At 34.8% G+C, this 21,795-nt stretch overlaps 1 protein-coding gene and 1 non-coding gene across 3 annotated transcripts; one reads left to right on the top strand and one right to left on the bottom strand.

Moving 5' to 3' along the window:
* The first annotated feature begins 368 nt into the window (after positions 1–368).
* On the top strand, positions 369–13,767 carry LOC135655335 (transcriptional corepressor LEUNIG_HOMOLOG-like). Of its 2 annotated transcripts, none has more exons than XM_065175723.1 (18): positions 369–578; positions 669–868; positions 968–1,065; positions 2,318–2,427; positions 2,517–2,815; positions 2,902–2,974; positions 3,062–3,167; positions 3,735–3,781; positions 3,868–4,161; positions 5,976–6,044; positions 6,178–6,387; positions 6,480–6,618; positions 6,699–6,808; positions 10,744–10,893; positions 11,816–11,971; positions 12,055–12,171; positions 12,260–12,457; positions 13,274–13,767. In XM_065175723.1, the coding sequence occupies exons 2-18, from the start codon at positions 837–839 to the stop codon at positions 13,415–13,417; spliced, it is 2,352 nt and encodes a 783-aa protein (XP_065031795.1). In that variant the 5' UTR covers positions 369–578; positions 669–836; the 3' UTR covers positions 13,418–13,767. The 2 variants fall into 2 exon arrangements, with proteins under 2 accessions (XP_065031795.1, XP_065031796.1); XM_065175724.1 differs by having other exon boundaries at positions 769–868.
* A 1,834-nt stretch (positions 13,768–15,601) lies between these two features.
* Positions 15,602–15,675, bottom strand: TRNAN-GUU (transfer RNA asparagine (anticodon GUU)). The gene has a single exon. It is a non-coding gene; the product is annotated as a tRNA-Asn (tRNA).
* Positions 15,676–21,795: the final 6,120 nt, after the last annotated feature.

Genomic DNA, 21,795 nt, shown 5'->3' on the forward strand with positions numbered 1-21,795 from the left:
ATAGGGTTCGGATTCGGATTCGGATTCGGATTCGGACTCGATTTGGTCCCCATAAGCTCCGGGCTCTCAGCAAAGCTGTGCGTTACTTAACCCGGGCTGGCACCCACAGCTGTGCTTCGACTACTGTTACATATTACCTACTCTCACGCACACACCTATGCGAAATAAGATCAGAACCGTTAATATCATCTTTAACGATCAAGATCTCTTTATTACCTTCTCGCATATAATTTACATGAACCCCACTGGCTCTGGTTCGGACGTAACGGGACGATTCCAAAGCAACGGTTCGGGTCCGAGCCGAAGGAGCTCGAAAGCCAGCGGCGGTTTGATCGCTCCCCCTCCCCCAACCCCCCATTCCCTTATAAAGGTTGGACTCTTCCGCGTCTTCGATATCTCCCGACTCGACCTAATCTTTCCGCGATCGCCTTCTCCGTCTACTGCTTTGGCAATTTTGATCTCTCATCTCGTTCGTTGAGGCCCAAGAATCGGTCGTTTAAGGGAATTGCAGACGAGGGGGTGGCGGTCTGAAGTCGGAGTTCGGAAATCGATTTCTTGCCTTCGCGTGTCACGAAATTGTGGGTTTCGTTTGCGTTTGTTGTTGATTCTAATTTGTTTCTTTTGTTGTGCGGGAATCTTGAATGTCGATGTCGGTTTCTGTAATGTAGGATACGGTGTGCATCATCCATCTTCTTGGATTCGTCGTCTGCCTTTTGGGTCTGGGGTTTGGTTGTTTGATAAGTTTGTTCCCTTTTTTTTTCTCGGTAGTGAAGCTTTTGCAAGGAAATAGGAATTGTGATTGTTCGTGTGGAGAGCCGTATATTGGAGCATAAATTATGGCGCAGAGTAATTGGGAAGCGGACAAGATGTGAGTAGGAGTTTGGATTTTTCTCGACTTTTAATTTATGGAATTATATGCTGTGTTAGTTGTTTTAAATTTTGATTCCTTTCGATTCTATCTTGTTAGGCTTGATGTGTATATCCATGATTATCTATTGAAACGGAACTTGCAAGCCACTGCCAAAGCTTTCAAGGAAGAGGGGAAAGTTTCGGCTGAACCTGTGGGTGAGTAAAATCTTTTCTTTTCCCTGACCTAAATTGTATCTTGTTATCAGCATTTTCTTTAAGATCAACCGGGAGAAATCTATTTATTTAGTTTATATAGTACAAATCCCTGAAGTAGGTTTAGCAAGGCACTCGTATTGATCTACGTCTTGGTATCTAGCCATTCCAGATTCTTGTGGGTTTAACCATCCAACTATTTTTTTTTTCCAGACCCTCCTGATGACATGTTGACTTACATTTGCTCGATATCAGCGAAATGTTGCGTACAAACTCTAGGACTTAAGCATATATTCTGAAATATCTTTTACTATTAATAAAGTATGTTATGTTTTTATCAAATATTAACAGGAAAAATACTATTAATAAAGCATCTTTTACTATTTTCGTTCCACATTACTACTTTGAGTATCATCTAACAATTCCATGGGCTGGTCTGCTTAAGAACCGTGCCCAAAACTGCAAATAAATGTAACACCCAGTCTATGTTGAGACATTTGATTGGTTAGTGCATTATTGCACAAGTGATGGATCTCAACGTGTGAGCATCATATATGCTATTTAATATAATAAAATTTTCTTTCAATTTTGGAAAAAAGGGAAAAATATAGGATCCAATCTTTCAGGACATGAATTTCTTTGACATTGTAAAACACTCCTATCTTCAGCATGAAAATTCTATCTTTTGTATTCCTAGTGATATCTCAGTAGGTTGGATTATGGATTTCCTCATTGTGCAATGGAATTGTGTTGCAATGGTAGAAAATTTATGATATATATATATACATATATATATATATATATATATATATGTATATATATATACATATGTATATATGTATTTATGTATATATATATATATATGTATATATGTATATATGTATATATATATACACATACACACACACACACACACACACAAACACACACACACACACACACACATATATATACATATATATATCATGCATATATGTTGGATATTACCAAGCTAATTATGAAATTCATGTTGGTGGTAATTATTTGTGATAATTTATTGACGACAGATAAGTCCTAAAATCCACAGAAAAGAACCAAGTCATTTCTGCCAGCACATCCTGGGTTATATGGTTTCTGAATATCAGATTTATTTTCTTTTATTTTGTGTTCAACCATAACTAAATGCTGTATACAACCTTTTAGATCTAGCTTTCAAGCATGTTTAAAAGTTCCACACTTGGATATGAACAACCACATAACTTGGATTGACTTGCAGCAATTGATGCTCCTGGAGGCTTCCTTTTCGAGTGGTGGTCTGTATTTTGGGATATTTTCATTTCTAGAACAAATGAAAAACATTCTCAAGTAGCTGCAGCATACATAGAGGTAGCTTCCTTGGAGATAATCTCTTTTCAATTTTTAATATTCTCTGGTCTAGAATGGTTACTCCAAGAAATCTTCTGTCAAAACTTCAGACACAGCGGGCAAAAGCAAAGGAAGAACATCAAAGACAGTTGCACATGCAGCAAGTGCAGATCCTGCAGCAGCAACAGGCACAATTTCAGAGAAGAAATGCTATTCATCCTTCTCTCAATGGGGCAATGAATGCAACAAACATTACTGGCATTTCGGGACCACCAACAGCTAGTATAATGGCTGCGAAAATTTATGAAGAGCGCATGAAGCAGCCACAGTCAATGGATACTGCAATATCCTCACAATTTCTCGACGGTAATAGAGTTGCACTTCTCAGATCTGCAACCAACCATCCAGGGTATTGCCCAGTGTTTGAATCTCATCACTGTTACTAGGATGCTTAATAACAGGACCAATAAGTTGTTCTTTCCGATCTGGCTGCAGGCAGTTTATCCAAAGTCCCGTCAGTGGATCTGCTGCGATGCAACATATTCAGGGACAGAATCAACAGACATCTGTAATCTTTTGCGCCATCTGTCCCTTGTTTACCTTTTTTCTTTCCTTGTAGATTTTTGTTTATTCTGTCAACATATAACTATTGCAGGACATTAAGGGTGACATTGGTGCAATGCACAAATCTTTGCATAAGGATCCTTCTTCATTATATAGCCAAGGGATTATGCAGGCAAAATCTGGATTAGGTGGTGCTGGTAAGCAACTCCATTGGAAATTCATGAAAAGATTTCTCTTGCACGTATGTTATAGTTACAGAACAATTATATATAAGGATAGAAATCTTGAAAGTTTGACAAATTTGGACTTTAAGATATTGCATGGAGGGATCTCTAGATCATTAGGCTTTCCCTGAAGATACAAATTAAATAGTTAGATGTAAAAAAATCCTTATGATGTCACACATAGTGACATAGGATCTTAATTTTTTAAAATTAAGCACAATTTTTAATGATAATGTCAATTTCAAGACTTCATAAAGATTACCTTGTAGGTATTTTGAAATCCACAACGAAATGCTTGAAATGCTTAAAATCTTTAGAAGTTACATTTCATCAAGAAATCCTACTTCAAAGTTCAAAGTAATTATAAGTTAACACTGAAGTTTTGCCAAGAACAGGTACTTTTGTTGATTTTGTAATGAAGTTTAATAGTTACAACTTACAAGTAACCACAATCTGCAACTTGTGTTTTACTTGCACTTGCTGTTACAAATATTTAAAATCTGCAACTTGTGTTTACTTGCACTTTTTCCTGTTCCACAGGAACCCAAGGTGTTAGTGGTCTTCCGCTGAAAGGCTGGCCTTTGGCAGTAGGGTTATTGCTATTATCTTTGAAATTTTGTTTCTTTCCTTTATTTTATCAATTTTCATGTGTACCAATTTATCAATTTGATAGGGAATTGATCAATTATGTCAAAATTTTGGCCCACAAGTAAACAAGCCTTTTCTACCAAATCAAAGCCAGTTTCAGCTGCTATCACCAAATGAACAGCAGCAGAATTTAGCACAGGCCCAAGCACAAAGCAATATCGATTTGTCTAACTACGGTCTGGATCATCGTAAGATTCGAGCCCTGCCTAGGAGTGGACTTGGTGGGAAAGATGGTCAGATGAATGGAAATGATGCATCAATTGGTTCTCCTAGCGAGTCAAGTTCGCCAAAGGTCAGACAGGATCAATCTATCATCAAGGTTAGTTCTCTTATGTTGCTTTTCATAGTGATTTACACTTAGAACATGTGGAATACATTTGACTTTGACTGACTTAGGTTGTAAAGATAGATATTGATTCAACCATCAAAAGAATAGGCTTTATTTCCTGCATATGTGTTTTTTTATTTATTTTCTGTTTTCTGTGCATGTGTGTTGCTCGGGAGGGCACCTTGCTCTCTTGCATATGTGAAAATCAGAATTTATGGCTTTTGAATTTATATGGGAGTGAAGCATGTCATTGAAGTGTGAACCATATGTTCAACTTTTGTTTTGCTTTTCACCTTCGTTAGCTGCTTCATCATAACTTTTCATAGAAAACTATTTGTTCATGGACAATATACTTGTCATGATTTAAGTTGATTGTTAATTTTGACCAATAAGGCTTGTTTGATGAAATAAATGCAAGAAAAGTTGGGTGGAGGGTCACAGGCCTGCTGGATAAAATGGCAGATTTTTTCTTCAGTTGCTTTTGGCAAGCGATAGTCTGATAAGCCACGATGCTAAGGAGAAATTGTCTTTAGACATCAGAGTCCATGAATTAATAAGTTAAACGGATTACTTGCTAAAATATGCCTGCATGTGGTAAACGTTGAATAGGTAGCTTCTGTACAATTTGAGGGTAAGTTCGTGGATTTTCACAAAGCTTAAACAGACAGTCAGATCTTAATTTTGATGTTGTTGTTTAGTTGATATTTTAGTTTCTAGGAAAAGAAGCAAAAATTCAGGAGTCAAAGGATTGCAGGGTCAAGAAAAAGCACCAAGACCTAATGATAAGGATGTCCAAAAGTTGGTCAATAGGCCAACAACAAAAATTTATGGATAATTGGTATTCATTCGTTGATATCTAGCTTGGGATCAGTCCGAGTGCTATGAAAAACTCTTCTGAATATTCTATCTGTGGATAAAATGATGGATGAAGATATGGATTTTGTGCCAACATTCTTTAACAGAAGGCCTGGCATATCATGGAAACATATTTACTGAGGAACTTTCTTGAGGTGTTGCAACTGGTGCATGTCCTTTTGAACCCTCTTGCTAAAGTTTGTAGTTTGATAACATTTTTCCATGCTTTTGAAGTGTAGGCCTTAAGCAAGTTCAAGTCAGATCTCATCACTGCAAACATGCATTAAATTACAAAGATGGGAAAAAGGAACTGTTGATGGTCTCAGCCATTTGATGCCCTGACTTCCCTATGATACACATACCAAAGACGAATGCAGAAAGAACTTTCCATGTGTTGTCTGCTCCAAACTTCTCTAGTATGTCTGTTGCTAATTTAGCATATTAATTTAGGTATCTCAAAGTTTTAGTCTCTTAAATATGATTATCCCTGCAATAACAGTTATCAAACATTGGCTATCAGACCTTTCTTTTTTTTAGTCATATTTTCAATGAGTTAGTTGCAGTAATGTAATATATACATTCTCTCTCTAAATGTATATATTTACATGAATATATGTTTCCTGTGTTGTAATTTTCCCTGTTTGCTAGTATTTATGAGATCATAATTTATTTAATTATGGTTTGGTACATTTCTTTAGGGTGGTTAGGGTATGTAACAAGTCATTTTATGTTGAATATCATGTCAGAGCTTCTTGACTTGCAGTTCTGTTCCATGCTGGAACATTGAGGTGCACTTATGATCCAGTTTACTTAAGCTTCTTCATATTTATCATTTTTTTATGTCTTGAATTCTTTTCTTCATGTCTTTATCGCTGGCTTCTGTGCTACTCAGTTATGCCTCCTAAAGATAGCATGACTGCCTTGCTAACAATTGCATGTTCTCATTTTAGGCATCCCAGATTCAGCAGTCATCTAATCAACAAACCCAGGAACTGGTGCAGCAACAACAGTTGCAACAGGTATTTGTGTAGATTTTTCCTCCCTCCTTTTCCTTTTCTTTTTCTGATATATATTGTGGTAGCATCTTATTGAGCATTTACACACCCTTATAGATTCATACTGATCGATGTGAAATTTTAACACAATTTCTAGAGTACTAGGAAGAGAAAATCTACCTCCTCTGGAGCTGCAAATAGTGCTGGTATGCCTTCTGCCAACTCCCCTCCATCAACTCCTTCCATTCATACAACTGGTGATGGAGTTTCGATGGCTAGCAATCTGCAAAATGCTAGTACCATGTCCAAAAGCTTGATGATGTATGGAGCTGATAGAACAGGTGGGCTTGCTTCTTCAAATCAGATGGTATGTCCAATTATTTCAGTGTTATTATCATGAAAGTGGAAGATAATGGTTTGGGACCATCTGATTAAGATGACTGGCTCTTCTGATTGCAGGATGACCTGGAACATTTTGGGGATGTTGGTTCTTTGGATGACAATGTTGAATCGTTTCTTTCAAATGATGAGGGAGACGGACGGGATATCTTTGCTGCATTGAAAAGTACTGCTGAGCACAATGCAGAATCTCTGAACGGTACCTGTTCTCTCTATTGGCTATTCAGTTTTATACCTCTACTAAATTACTTTTTAACATGTACAGAATCTCTGTCTTAGGTTTTACCTTTGGTGAGTATGGTTGCATCTGTACCAGTAACAGCAAAGTGGTTTCATGCCACTTCTCTTCAGATGGAAAGAGACTTGCTAGTGCTGGGCATGATAAAAAGGTGACGTTCGTGTCAATTTCATTCATTTCAACTTGGTCGGGTACTATGTGGTTGGTGCAGCATAAATACCAGACTGATTTCCCTTCCTGACATAGATGTCGATTGTCATTGACTACTTATATTTTAAAGTTTTATCAAATTGTTACAATGTAGTCAGTTAATTTTTGCTTGATTGTGATTCTCATACAACTTGCTTTATTAGCTTTAAGAAAGTGTCATATAAATCATAAATTGAGCAAAAATACATATTAAATTTGTTTCCTGTTGGCTTCTGTGGAGACAGAACAAAATATTACTTAACTACACCCATATTCTTTTCTGACTGTTTATGCATTTCTCTTAACCATCATTAGGTTGTCAAGGAAATGATAGTTTCTTTGTGTTAAATAAGTTGCATATTATATTGCTTCTGTTATCAACCATAATCAAAATTCTAAATTGTAACTGTTACATTTCACATCCATCTAGACAAATGGTTCAAGGGCATGATTTCATCAAGCAGATGGGCACATCTGATGATGTAGATTGTTCATTAAGATAAGGAATAAAGATGGCAATATCTATCAATTCTGTGGAATTACGTGTTAGTGTTTAGTTGAATAGCTCGGAAGATAGCTTTCAGGGGGATTAAAGCTCAAGTTGTTGCAAGTATGCATGTCCTTTCTAGCAATTCATGACTTGAGAGTTCTGGTGCATGTTACATAGTTTTCTTGGCATGCCACATGTGTTGGTAATGTGCTGACATAAGTTAGGATAACATTCATTTAGGGCCCTGTTTGGCAACATAGATGATATTAACTATGAGAAAAAAGGGTATTAAGGTATTCGATTTTTGCAACAACAAAATGTTACAGAAAGTATGTTTTTGCTTCGGTTGTAGTTCGAGTAAATAAAGGAATTTTAGAGAGTGAATTTTTGGGAGGGTACAGAGTGGGGAAGGTGTTCCAACAATATGACTAGTCATGACCTCTAACAATGGATTTGCCTTATCTGGTGGTTCTTGTCACATTCTGGCTTTGCCACCTACTACTCCATTGTTATTCATAGTTTCTACCATAATTGCTCTACCGAAGAAAGGAGAGTAGGAGGTGTTGAATCTCATATTTTGATGATGAAACCAATTGATGGTGTTTATGATTTGATATGCGTTTTGAGTGACGCAGAAAGCTTCGATCAAGGAGAGACAATGGAAGCAGGAAGAATCATGTTGGGCCGGAGAAAAAGTGTCAGAAGATTGGACGTCACATCGAAGGATCGGTCGATGTATCGACAGAAGGCTTCGGACCATGGTTTTGGGCATCGGGTCAAGAAGAGCGGATATTGCGCTAAGGATATCGGAGTTGTAGAGGTCAACTGGCCGATTGGGCAATCGACCGCAAGAGAGGACGATGCGCTGAAGAATCGGACGAAGCGTCGATGAACCAATAACATGTCAGACAACATGATTCAAGCTTTGTAATAATTATCTAGATCGAAGTAGGTTTTTATGTGTGCAGGATTAACTACGATTGCAAGGCATAAAGCAAAATGAAGTCTCGGAGTCAAGAACGTGATTTCGTTGGGAGTTCGAGAGTTCGTCGGAAGTCCGGATGTTCGTCGGAAGTTCTACCGGAATTGACCGAGAAGTCCAGGAGCTTGCCAAAGAAGCTCGTCGAAACTCGCTAAGAAGATCGTCGTGAAGTCCAAGAGCTTGTCGGGAGTCCGCTAGAACATTGCCGAGAGATCATCGGAAGTTCGCCGGAAGAAACATAGACTTACGGACTTTGTTTAGCTTAGTAAATGTCTTAGAATTCGTAGTTAGCACATAATTGGGATTGGAATTGGGCCAACCCAATTAGGGGCCAGTTGGGCCCATGTATGGACCGTGTCAGGCCCAATGAAAGGCCCAAACAATGACCCAACAGGTGGCACCGTCGTGGCACAGTCTCCGAGACCATGTCAGGCGGTGGTATCATCGGTCTGGGCGGTGGTACCGCCCAAACACAGTCTTCGAGAGGTTGTCAGGTGGTAGTACCGCCCAATGCAAGGTGTCAAGCAGTGGTACCACCAGACTGGGCGGTGGTACCGCCCAGTGTCAGTGTCAGACTGGCACTGACGGTGGTATCGCCCGTACCCGGGAGACCCGGGATGAGACATTTTTAGGCTCCAAGTTTGAATCAACTTAAGGCCTATAAATACCCCTCTCATCCCTGGTTAAAGTACACACAACCGAGAGCAAAAAAGGAAAGAAAACTCTGTTTTAATTGTGTGAACTCCTCTCAAAGTTCTAAGTGTTAGAATAGTTTGAGAGAGGAGTAAGTGGGGGTGTAAGGGTTATCTCCTAAACCTGGTAAAAGGAGAAAGAGCTGTAAAAAGTGGTTGGTCTTTGCCTATTGAAGGAAGACTGATAGTGGATGCTGGTGGCCTCGACGGAAGAGGAATCGGTGGAGTGGATGTAGGTCACGACGATCGAACCACTATAAAAATCTGGTTTGCATTTCTTTTGAGTAATTTACTTTAACTGCAAATTGCCTTCTCATTACTTGCTTTACATCCACTACACTCTTCGGTATGCTTTCAAGTTAACATCTTCCGAATTGGTTTTAATCGTAACGAATTTTTTGAAACCAACGTTTTTACCACTGCACTAATTCACCCCCCCCCCTCTTAGTGCCGACTCGTTCCTAACAGGAGGGAGGCAGAGCATCTCTTTGACAAGATCCTTATATGCTGTTAGCACCATGGCGAGTAGATTGGAGCTAATGGAGTTTGTTTTTGGTTTGTGGTAGACATGATTTTGGTAGTGAGCAGAACGAAAGGGGTGGAGGGCTTCAATAGCAACACATGGTGAAGGGAGAAAGAAGATACAGAACATTTAACTCTTTTTCTTTTTACTGTGGTGTGTTTGCCTTCAAAAACTTTCCCAAATGGTCAACTGTAAATAATTCCAACCCAAAGTGATATAACCATGGAAACTTGCAATACTCCAATAATCCCCTATTTGCTGACAGTCCTATAGCTTCTATCAGCATCAGCATACTCTTAGGGTCTATGTTGAGATCATATGTCACAGTATGGTTGCAACTCTTCATCATTTAAAACCATGGCCTAGAATTTATGATTATTGTTTTCTTGTCAAGCAATTGAAAAATGAAATGAGTTAATATTGTTTTGTTTCATAAAAGATATGCATGCATCTCATCTGATTGATTCATGTTGTTGACTCCCTATTCTTTTCCTGTTCTCAAGTTATCAGGTCCTCCTATGTTGTGTATTATCTATTGAATAGGTCTTCTTATCCAAAATGTGGTAGTGTGATGTCAATTTCAAGAAATCCAAATTTATTTTGCCATTTTGACTAGGATTCTTGGCCTATTTTGTGAAGATATATGGTAGAAGACTTATGTTAATCTCATTTAATAGTGCAACTAAATACTAGATATAAACAACTTTTTTGGTCCAATTTTATGCAAATTTTGCAGTCCATTTTCTAAAAGTTCTGTTGCAATGTACTAAAAGTAGGAACTAAGTGCAAGCTCTTCATTGAGTCCCCATTTTATGCACTTTGGCATGATGGGAATTGTGCAAATCTTGAGCCATTGGATTTAGAACGTAGACAATAACATTTGATTTTGAATCTGGCATATGGGAGCAGTAAGTCTGTATATATTCTGGTGTAAAGATTATATATGAAGGAAAAACACATGTTTTGTTCGAAAGAAAGTAATCATCTGGTTGACTGTAATAAAGGAGATGAAGCTCCTACAAGAAAAACCATATTCTGTGGGTTCATGTACAGGTAGAGATAGGTTCTTTTTTGTTGATTATAGTGGTGTTTTTCATATGATGATTCTCTCAGTTGTTTCCATGTTGCATATAAGTAACAATCTTAACTGCCATGGTTTATTTTTCATTGTTTCTGGTGCTTACCATCTTATATTTTATCACTGTAATAGGTTGTCCTCTGGAACATGGATACAATGCAAACCATGAGCAGTTCCCAAGAGCATTCTCATATTATTACTGATGTCTGTTTTAGGCCAAACTCAAGTCAGCTGGCAACATCTTCTTTTGATAAAACTGTTCGACTATGGAATGCAGCAGAAGTATGTTTTTTAATCACCGTCATTATATTGCGGGTTTGTTAGTTGTTTAGTTATACTCACAAATTAGTGTATTAAATCATATCTAAATTTTTGACCTTATTAATTATTTCTAAGAACTTGTTTGTTAATTCTCAGGAATCCAATTAATACCCAGATTTGATTAGATATTATCCTAAAAAATATATCCGTATGTAGAGGTACCTGTCTTTTATCTTTTATACTTCTCTGTTGGAGCTTTTGTCTTAGGATTTCACATCAACAATTATGAAAGAAATTCATATCCATTTAAGTGCTCCTTGGTAGAGTTATCTTCTCTTGCCATTAAGCTCGATAAGGCATGCTCTTTGGTGATATGTAGGCAAAAAAACATTGTTCAAACTTTAAACTTATGTAGGTAGTTGGCCTTCCTTTATGTCTTTTGTGATTACTTCTTTGAAATTGACTTGCTTCTTTCTAGTGATCTGTTATTGGTCTCTGTTGGATGTGTTAAAACCACCAGTCACTCTTGTCACTTGGCTCAAAGTTGCAACAAGCATCGTCAGCTTTTTTCTTATCCTCTACCTTTTTAAAATAATAGATACCATCCATCTGTTGAAAAATCTAGATTTCCTTTTTTTTTTTCTTAATCTATATAAATCTAATCATCTTTCTTGCCTGCAGAAATTTCCCTACTAATATGATCCGTACTTGGTTGTATCGGAGTCACAAGAAAATCAATTTAGCATCTCTTAACTTTTTATTTAAATAGTTGTTTCATTTTGTTTACTTTTGTGTTTTTGGTGTAAGATTGCTTCATTGATAGTCATATCCAATTTCTAAAATTGTAAGCTTAGAGGACATTCAAATTTTATTTATGTTTATGTCTTATTGTTACTCTGGTTATTCCTTTTATGCTGATTATATTCCCTTGTTTGTTTTGTAGTCAATTCATTGTTTAAATACTTTCACTGGGCACACCTCGCATGTAACATCAGTTGATTTTCATCCCAAAGAGATGGATATTTTATGCTCTTGTGATGACAATGGTGAGATCCGGTACTGGAGTTCTGACAAGTATATGTGTAAACGTGTTTCTAAGGTTGGTTCCATGGTATCTTTATGAATTCACTTGGTTGATCACAAAAGTTCGAAATTTTTTAGTCTTCTTTGCTGGTGAACCAGGGTGCTACGGTACAAGTGAGATTTCAGCCTAGAAGTGGACAGTTTCTGGCTGCAGCTGCAGAAAATGTTGTATCTATTTTTGATGTTGAGACGCATACAAAGACACGCACGTTGCAGGTCCATTTGACAAACTTTCTAACTTCTAGAACATAGTCAATCATTAGTTTGCTTCCATTGCTTATCAATCTCTCTCTATGCATCACAGGGTCATAAGAAGGAGGTCCATGCCATTTGCTGGGATGCAAATGGCAAAACTCTTGCTTCTGTTAGTCAGGACTTAGTTAAAGTATGGTCTTTGCAAACTTGGGAGTGTATCCATGAACTGAACTCCACCGGAAACCAGTTTCATTCATGCATCTTCCATCCAAGATGCCCCCAAATCTTGATTATTGGTGGCTATCAGGTATATCTATGTTAATCATATAATGTTGTATAAAGTAGTTTGCATGAATTCTCAGCTATCCTCTTTTAGTCGTTGAATAATTTGCTTTTTCCACTTAAGTATTGAATGTTGATATCAAGTTCTTTTAACAAATATAGTAGGCAAATAACAAGTGCACTGCTCAAGTTTGTATGAAAAAGACTCCTCGCATACACTGTCCTAACCGTTCTCTGATTTATTATGCATTCTCAGAAAGCTGTTTTACCATTTAGATTATCATAAAAATAGTATCTTGATTAGAGCCTTATAAAGATGTGTTGAAAAAAGGGCGATTTCCTTAGAAAATACTCATATTTTGGGTATTTCCCAAACAGTACTCTAATTTGAAAAATACACAAAATATCTCTCAAAAGTTTTCTCGCAAATTTTTTCATTTGTTTTTTTTTAAAAACAAAATTTCAATTGTTATAGTGTTTTCATTTCGATCGTTTATAGTGTTTTTTAATAGCGTCTATAGTGTGTCATTGAGGTACTAAAAATATTATAAATGTTATTGAAAAACATTGTAAGTGACATCATATTGTGTCTATTTGATTGTCATTGCTCATAGACCATTATAATATTATATTTTTAGGCTTGTAACTAGTTTGGTTCAAGTTGGGAGTCCATTTAAATCATTTACAGTGTTTTCGAGTAAGTCATATAGGATTTTTATTGTGGTAGTCAAAACAGTATAACAAGCCAAAAATACTGTGACAAGTGAAAACACTACTGTAACAGGCAGGAACTGCTTATATAGATTTCCTTGGTTGCTGAGCGCTCTTTCAATTTATGCAGACAATAGAGCTGTGGGACATCATTGGGACAAAGAGCAGCGGAATTCAAGCACATGAAGGTGTTATTGCAGCCTTGGCGCAATCACACTCGACTGGATTGGTCGCATCTGCTAGCCACGACAAATCTGTTAAATTATGGAAATAGTGGTAGCTGCAATCAGGGATAGATGGACATAAGGTGCTTCTTCTTAGTGGTGTTTATATTAGTTCTTGATTTGATTTGTAGCTCCAGGGACAATAAAACAGAAAGCCCGACAGTCTCTTGGTGGTCTTTATATGTGAGTTTGCAACTTTACTCGTCTAGGGAGTTAACACTAGACATTGGAAGAGGGAACAGTATTTGGTCCTTTTTCTCTCATCTTCATTTTCTTTCTTAAGGTAGCTTCAAAGATATGTATCACTGTCAATCGACAGAGTGATTTGGAACATTGAACTTTCTTGAGAACTTTTGACCCTATATGTATATATATATATATATATCCACTTGATTTTTGACTTGGTATAATCCAACATCATTATTCCTTTTGGTCCGCACAATAAAAAAATTTGTGCGTTTATAGGAAGATGAAAGAAATATGAAATTGTCTTAAGAATTGTGTAAAAAAAGAAGAAGAGAATATTCTCAGGTTTTGAAGGAATCCCATGTATAGGAATAAAAAAAAAGTGATTTGATTTAGATCATAATTGATCTATTTTTTGATTTATTTTATCTATTTTTTATCTATTTTATCTATCAAAATCATGATAGATCATAATGTGACTACATTTTGGATGACATGAAAACGAGTTGTGTCTGGTTGTCGTTTAGCTTTATTTTAACTGATTTTCTTTTTTTTTTTTGAAACAAAAATGAGACATAGTATTCATTATATATATTCGTAAACTGTCGCAAGACCATAATCTGCACGACAAACGTTTGCAACCCTTCAGACCCCATTATATCAGACCCTACCTAGCATCAAAGCATGAGCTTATTCGTCTCTTAGTCCTTTAGGTCATTACGGAAGCCCAATTTATGGTCTTCTCCAGCATAGAAATCCATAGGTTAATTATGTTGTTGGTCGTAGTCTTCCTTTTTAAGGAGCGATGACTGAGCAAAGGGTTCAGTTCTTTATTGGTCTAAATCACTATACATCATATGCTAATCTCTCCATTAAATGATCTTTGATGCAGGGTCTACAGTACCAAACTATACTGCTCGGTACGTATCGGTTCGATCGGTTATCGGTACGCGGATCGCTTGTTACCGGTCCGAGTGCACTTTAACACTATAATAGTGTTACAGTACTCGGCACACTTGAGTGTACCACTCGGTATACCGTACCGTATCGGTACCGAGCCCAGATCGAAATACCGGTACGATATGATATTGCGAACCTTGCTCCGATGTTCCTATGGTGAAAGTTTACGATTTTACTGTAAATGCTTTGGACGCTTCCGACATGTGTAGTGATTCATTGAGCAAACATGAATGCGAGTGAATCACCGGCATCGATGGGATTGAAATCCAACTGTGTGTGACTCAGTTGCCTGAGAAACTATTATACGAGTTCGCAAGTTGTAAAAGAGTAGAATCAGAACATGAACAACGAAATTACCAATTATAAATAACATCTTCCTCAATATGAGGTCATGAAAATGGATAAAGGATAGATGATCACATTTAAAAATAGATAAGTCGAACCCACATTTTTAAACTTGTCAAACAAATCTTGAAGGAAGAAAGCACCTTAGTAGTTACAATAAATAAACATTTGCTAATTACTAACACCACCAAATGAACAATTAAGTGAATCATAAGTAAAACGGTTTATTCTTTTTTTCAGATTTTTTTTGCCCAATGAGGTTGCAGTTTAAGGGAACAAAAAGTAAGTGACTGTATCAACCTCTATCCATAGAAGTTAATTTCTATGGATATAATTAATTCCAAAACCAGTTGAAGAAGTGTTATGAGGCAATCACATAACGACATCCCTTTTCTCTCGTCCTCGTAAACAGTGAACGACAGCCGTAAAGCAAACTAAACTAAACAGGTCCGTCAAAAGCAACAAAGTGACATACTAAATAAAATTCAGGTTCTTAAGAAAAACTAAAATCAGCAGAGCAAGACAATTAACTTATGCCGAAACCATATAGATGCCATACAAATTAACACATAAATTGAGGTTGCACCAGGATGTGAAATAGATTAACCCAACTTTGGCTGTAGAGAATATATCACAAATTATCATCGAGAACTATTGTACAAATATGATAAAAAAAATCATCACAATGTTTTGATTATATAGAAGTTTTTCAAAGAAAAGAGAAATATAAAACTTATATTCAACGCTAGAAGGAGGGCTTGAACCTCCGACCTTGTGGTTAACAGCCACACGCTCTAACCAACTGAGCTATTCCAGCTTTTGACAAATAAATTAAAACAAACATTAAATGATTATATTTATTGAGCGAAGAATTAAATCAGTACTGACATCCTGTTATTCTCAAAGTACATACATCAACTAAAGAAGGTTAACCGTCACAAGTGATCCAAAAATCACACGAAAAGAGGTAAACAATGAAGAGGTTATAAAATCTTCTATGTTGCCAACAAGATAATGAAAATTTCATATCATGAGATTATCGTTACCCGTCTTCTCGCAACTTTATTTTTTGCTCCCTCCCTCTCTGGACAGCTAAGTTGTTCGATTGAAACAGCAGATTTCTCAAAGGCTGCTTAATCATTTTGTTTGGGCACTAATTTAAACATTTTGCTTAATCGAAGCTCTGCAAAGCAAGTCATTTGACTAAATATTAATGACTGAATTCAAGCATCCTGAAGCAGGGTAGACTCTTTGGCACTTAACTGGTGACCAACTGTCATTAGCATGCAAGCAATTAATTTCCTTCACAGGCCAATGCGATACACATAAAACCAAGTGATGAAAGATGGAATCTACCTAGCATTTCACAAACAGAAAAAACAATGTTTCCCGTACCTACCTATAGGAAACCAACAAACATAAAACTATTGTCTCATCAAACAATATACCAAGAGACAAAAGGAGTTTCCATGACTTCTTTTTATCCTATAAAATATAATATTGTCTCTTACATTCGTCTCTTTGAACCCTTAGTCCTTCTTATAAGTACTAACTAGACATATACACAAAAAATACATGTGCACATATAAGATGATGTGATTCTCTATCAAGTTAATCAATAATCTTCTAAAGCATCACCCCATAAGAAAAAGATTTTTAAGTCCAACATGTTAATTATCAACAGAAACTAGGTGACTGAACAGCTTAATTACTTTAAATACCATAGTTAATTAACCAATCTATAGGGGGAGTAAGAACTACTTTTAATGAAAAAGCTGACAACGAAATGTACCTACAAAATCTGAACAAACATTGTGATCAGTGAAACCATTAAACTCAAAAAATGTAGCCTCCCTCTGGGAAAAAAAATGAAAAAAAACAAGTGAAGTAGGAAATAATACATGAATCATGGAAAGTGATAGAAGTTCACCATTTTAGAGAATCCAAACAGTGGTGTCTTGCATGCATGCTCAAACACAAAATTCTACAAACTCTTGTTCTGCCCACATCAAGTATCAGTTTAGAGAATCGCTGAGATGACGGTTAGTACATGATAATAACAACACCTTTTTCAGAATCTAGTGTAAGATTTAATAATGCTGACTTTGAGCCATCTTTAGCAAATTTATGACTTGAAAAATCACACAAGAAATAGGATAAAATCATATAATGCGGTCCATAGAAAAGTAAAGAAATATGCATTGTCTATTGTAAATAACTTAACTTTGATACTTGAACAGAACCTCAGCATTGCCGATTTACATAATATTAATTTGGCTAACAACTTCTATGAAATAATATATGTTCTACTCCTGCATGTTATTTTCCAACAATATATGTTTTGTTTCTACTTTTGACATAAAAGATGTTGTGTGTGACAAATATAAATTGTCCGATGCAATAGGATGCTGATGTTGCTCTCTAAGAATAAACCTAACAGTCTATGACTTATTCTTCCTAAATCATGCCGACCACAACATTCCATGTAAGAGTTGCTTCAAAGTTCTTTTTTTCTTTGATGTTGCTCCAATAGAGCAGCTAGACTCTAAACCATCACCATGAATGCACTTTGACCAGTACTAAAAATGAGTCTCTATATGGTTGAGTGTTCTACTTTGGATGTATTTTCCTTCATAATTATATTTACTATTTAAGATAAATTTTAAATTGCATATTTTCAGTTGTATACTTGCCTTCGAGTCCTATTTTAGTCCTTAAGCCATTAAGGTTCATGCTCAGAGGGTTTTGGATGAATTTGTAAATAGGATTTGAGATTCCAAGATTTCCAAGCAAAGAACCCTTCTTCCATAAATTACTTAGTGTATTTATTATATAAACAAGATGTTGCATTCTTAAATAGGATTTCACATTCCATGATTTACCAACAAAGATAATAAGTTCTCTTAACAAGGTTATGTCATGAGATTGGTTTTCTTTTATGTAAAAATATATAAGAATAGTTAGATTGATCATGTTGGGACTTGTGGCTTATTGGAGTTGTTTAGACAAATCATCTCTTCTTTCATTTGTGTTTAGAGGCCTTCTAACTTAGAATTGATAGACAAGCATGTTATGGACAAACAACTTACAGACTACGGAGCCCTTTCCCTGTATTGTGGTATACTCAGAATATTAAAAGACATAAATTTCTTGGAATTTCCACAAGGGCATGTGGAAATGGTATCAAACAGATATAGAACTAATACTGGAAAAGATCAAGCGTTTAGGCATGGAGAAGGCCCAAACTGTTTCACTAAGATATAGACTAATCAATTTCCCCAAATTAATGGTCTCCCATCAGCTTGTCTTGTATGAATATTTTAGTACATTTACAAACGATTCATAATGCTAAACAAGATAATTTATCATGTCATTGAAGATATTTAACTTTGTAAAAACCCAGTGGGCTGCATAGCATCGTTCCATCAGCCTAACATGCAACTATATGAGAATAATGGCCATTGCTTGCCTGCCACAGAAAAAAGCTATCCTCCCAAAGTAAAGAATTTCAATTATGTAAAAATATATAAGAATAGTTAGATTGATCATGTTAGGACTTGTGGCTTATTGGCGTTGTTTAGATAAATCATCTCTTCTCTCATTTGTGTTTAGAGGCCTTCTAACTTAGAATTGATAGACAAACGTGTTCTGGACAAACAACTTACAAACTACGGAGCCCTTTTCCTATATTGTGGTACACTCAGAATGTTAAAAGACATAAATTTTGTAAGCTAAATTTACATTGAGAAAATATACGGATAAGGCAGATCCTAACACTTGAGACTCATATCCTTTGGCTGAATGTTAAAAACTAAAGAGCACTGTCACATTTCAGGCAGTCAATGGCCGATGATAGATAGTTGAGAAGTTGCTCTGTAGTTTTTCTTTTCCCTAGCATGATTGTCATAAATAATTTGAACAATATCTATCATAATAATATATTGATGTATATATACGTAAGTATCATAAACGATTGTCTTGTTGAGATAATTTTGTTATCACATTCAACTATAATATACTTATATATATAAATAAGTAGGATAACAGAAACAAATAAACTTAATTAAGTAAGAAAAAAATATCAATAATAATATTCACTTAAACATGCAATGTCATATCTCTTATGAGTTGCTTATAAGTCTTATTCTAAGAACATATTCTTTAAACACTTTAGGCTATAAAGCCTTAGTAAATAGATCAATAATGATTAAAGTGGCACTCGAGTTCTTTTTTTAGATTCTTTCTTTAATCATCAAGTCTTTATCTCGATATGCTTGAAAACACTAAAGTACTTGTCATTCTTCGAAAAAAAACTGTTGTGATATTATTACAAAATATCCTTAGCGACCTAACAATTGAGTTGACCACATTAGGTCCTGAGATAAAATTTCGCAGCCATAAATTCAGCTTCCATTGTTAATGATGTGCTTTATACTTTTTCAAAAAATTATTGTTCCAACTAACATAAATATAAATATTAAAGTAACTTCCTACTATCGAGACAATTCGTAAAATCAATATATGAATATCCTATCACTTCAAGCTGATATGATCTTTTGTATGTGAGCATGTATTCTTTTATCCCCTATAAATATCTCATCACTTTCTTTTTAGTTTTTCAATTTTTCATTCTTAAGTTGTTGTGGTATCCACTTAACATCTCAATTATAAAACTGATATCTAATCTAGTACTTATTTGAGTATATAATAAACTTCCAACTGCATATGTATAAAGAATATCCTTCATTTAACTATTTTCCAAGTTATTCTTAAGACACTCGCTTTGATTGAATTTTTCACTCATAATAATAGGTGTTTCATTAGCTGAATAAGGTTGCATGCTAAATTCTCCAAGACTTGATCAATATATCATTTTTTTGATAATTCTAGTAATCCTTGAGATCTATCCCTATATATCTCAATATCAAAACCATAAACTACCTTATTTATATCAATTATCTTAAAATTATTGATAAGAAATATCTTAGTTTTGTGTCATAAATCAAGATCACTACTGAGAAAAAAAATATTATCCACATATAAGACCAATATAATAAACTTGTTTCCAGTGACCTTAGATATATACATTGATCAAAAATATTTTCTTAAATCTAAAAAAATAATAATATTATGAAACTTTATATACCATTGTCTGAAAACTTGTTTACTATAACAAATACATTTCTTAAGTTTGCACGTTCAACTTTTCTTTTCCTTCTCTACGAATTTTTTAATTTATTCCATGTAAATTTTTTCATCTAGATCCCTATTCAAAAATACTATTTTCAAATTCATCTAATGTAACTCAAGATCATAATGAGTTACTAATGTCATGACAATCCTCAACTAGTCTTTTTTATAAACTAGAGAAAAAGTCTCATTATAATCGATTTCTTTTTGAAAAAAACCTTTAGCCACAAGTTTGGTTTTATATTATTTAATAGTGTCCTTTTAATTATGTTTTATTTTAAAGAGTCATTTGCAACTGATTATTTTACAATTATTAGGCAATTCATTGAGTTTCCAGATATTGTTCCAGTTCAGAATCACTTTAACTATTCTTTCATTGCATTATACACTTTTCAGAATCATTGCTTTTCATAACTTGTGAAAACGATAAGAGTCTATTTTGATTCGTATGTCATAATCTCATTTTCGTAAATATATCATATAATCATAAGAAATAATAAGTCTTTTTTCTCTTTGAGATCTTTTTAAGACTACCGGTTGTGGTTGTCCTACAAGATTATTAGAAATGACATTAATATCACGTGAGAATTCATCAATATTATTTTGTTATTTACTCTCATTAATTCCTTCAATGATTTAAGAAACAATAATCTTTCAAATATAAAATAATAAAATAGCATCAACCTATATCTCCTCTATATCAAAATTAATCTTTTAAAAATTTTCACTTATATTAATTTTATCATTTTTTAGGAATATTGTATTACCAAATTCTACTATAGTCATACTATAATTAAAATAATAAAATCTTATCCCTTGAATTTTTATGAATAATCAATAAATTACATAAAATAATTCTTGGATCTAATTTTTATGTAGATTAGAGATTCTTATCTTTGTAGAATAACTCCAAACATATAGATATCTCAAATTGAATTTTTTATTAGTCTATAACTCAAATAAAGTTAATAAAACCGACTTACTAAGAACCCTATTCAAGATACACATAATTGTCCTAAGAGCTTCACCTCACATCGACTCGAGGATAACTGAATAACTCTTCTTCTTCTTTTTTATTATCTTTTATAAGACTGCTATGAGCGATGAAATATCAACTAAAGACAGATGATAATAGATCTATAATCTCATGTATATTATGTTATCACACGTATTGAATCCTAAAAAAGTATTATCTATTTATAGGTGCGTGGAAAGAGTCTAAGATAAATAATTAAAAAAATTCTCCCATCAAAGTTATCTCATAAGGAATCTTACTAAAAATAATTCTTTTATTGATTAATAATCATAGTCAAAATCTAATCAAATTTATAGTAATATCTTATCTAATTCAATAGACTACGTAAGCAACAGTCTACTCTCCAAATAACACACAAATATTATAAGTAAAATATAAAGAATCCTATCATGATGTCACAACTCATAGCAAACGATGCAACAAAGTACAACACCCCGAAAGGACACTCCGCCTCCATTAATACTCACCATCAATTCAGCTCCAAATGCTGCCTTGATCAGAAAAAAATGAAACCTTATTGCCACCATTTAATTTTCACACAATTTTCTATTTTGATTAGAAGTTTATGATAACTCCTACTAGTTTGTTTACCTTGGTTGACACAAAGATGAGACACTAATGACATTTTCAACAATATTATGTAGAAGCAACAGGTTTGACATCCAAAAGAAAATATATCAATGGATGCTACGCTCCATTTTGTTTTAAAAT

Source organism: Musa acuminata, chromosome BXJ1-4 (assembly GCF_036884655.1).
Source record: "Musa acuminata AAA Group cultivar baxijiao chromosome BXJ1-4, Cavendish_Baxijiao_AAA, whole genome shotgun sequence".
Taxonomy (NCBI): domain Eukaryota; kingdom Viridiplantae; phylum Streptophyta; class Magnoliopsida; order Zingiberales; family Musaceae; genus Musa; species Musa acuminata.

Bases quoted from the DNA above. Each gene is read 5' to 3' on its own strand.
- LOC135655335 (XM_065175723.1), top strand. From the start codon at position 837: ATGGCGCAGAGTAATTGGGAAGCGGACAAGAT. The intron at 2,816-2,901 runs GTATTGCCCAGT...ATCTGGCTGCAG, and splicing joins TCTGCAACCAACCATCCAGG to GCAGTTTATCCAAAGTCCCG. The intron at 6,045-6,177 runs GTATTTGTGTAG...CACAATTTCTAG, and splicing joins AGCAACAACAGTTGCAACAG to AGTACTAGGAAGAGAAAATC.